This window comes from Condylura cristata, unplaced genomic scaffold (assembly GCF_000260355.1).
Source record: "Condylura cristata isolate star-nosed mole 26May11 unplaced genomic scaffold, ConCri1.0 scaffold00024, whole genome shotgun sequence".
In the NCBI taxonomy this organism is placed as follows: Eukaryota; Metazoa; Chordata; class Mammalia; order Eulipotyphla; family Talpidae; genus Condylura; species Condylura cristata.
In genome coordinates this window covers 10,193,252-10,194,215 of record NW_004567125.1, presented here as the reverse complement: position 1 = coordinate 10,194,215, position 964 = coordinate 10,193,252, and the positions used below count along the sequence as shown (strand labels likewise).

The window sequence follows — 964 nt, the reverse complement described above, 5'->3', positions numbered from 1 at the left end:
GTTCTTGAGTGAGTTATGCTAGCAAAAATAGACAGCTAATTTTCTCCTGTTTACTTGCTCTGTCACAGCTCTAAAAGAAAAAGAACCTATGTTTCAGGGGGAAAGCTTGGGGGCAGCGTCGGCCAAGAAAGTGAGTAACAGAGGAAGGAAAGGCAGTCCCTGCGGAGAGGGCATGGGCTAGAGAGGCCTACTGTGGTTGCCAGGCAACAGAGATAAACAGCAGGAAGTGGCAGGATCATGGCCACTAACTACAGTGCTAACCAGGTAAGTTCATCTCTTCTCTTTAAAGTGAATTCTGCCTTCCAGGGTCTACCTTTGGACTGAGCCCCTGCCACAGGACTCTGATTACTGAATAGATCTGAGAGTGGGTGGGGTAGTATTTTTCAACCCCTCAGGGTTGAGAGGGCCCTGAGGAGCTTAGAGTGCTGGGCTATTTGTAGGCCAAAATTTTTTTTCTGTACAGGTCAGAAAATAATGATTTTAGGCTTCGTAGGCCGTGACAAAATTAGGGGTATTATGCAGGTACTTACGTAAATAGAGAAAAAATTTTTCCATAAAATATTTGACAAATTCAAAATACAAATGAGTACACTTATAAAAATTCTAAAGACATCAATGAATTTCTTTTGGCACAAGAAAACTGTTAAATTCATTGGGATAAAAAGTTAGTGTTCCTTTTTTTCAAATCAATGGCAATTAATTGTTTATCTATCAAAACCATTTCTTAGCTCTCGGGTCATCCTAAACCAGGTAAGAAAATGGATTTCCATGCACCAGAGTCTGCTGACTCCTGGTCTAGACCAGTGCTGCTCAATAAAAATAATGCGGATCACAAATACAATTTTAAATTATTTAGTAGCTACATGCAAAATTTTTTTAAATTTATTTTTACATCATTTTGCACATTTTTTTTTCATCTCAATTGTAATCCCCACGGGTTTCCCATCACCAAATCACCCCTGTG

At 39.5% G+C, this 964-nt stretch overlaps 1 protein-coding gene across 1 annotated transcript in view; it reads left to right on the top strand.

The window, feature by feature from the left end:
- The first annotated feature begins 203 nt into the window (after nt 1–203).
- Nucleotides 204–964, top strand: part of CFAP126 (cilia and flagella associated protein 126) — a 4,563-nt gene continuing 3,802 nt past the window's right edge. Inside the window, exon 1 of the mRNA XM_004688097.2 lies at nt 204–264. Within this exon, the coding sequence (XP_004688154.1) occupies nt 238–264 (27 nt within the window). The 5' untranslated portion in view covers nt 204–237. The remainder of the gene's footprint in view (nt 265–964) is intronic.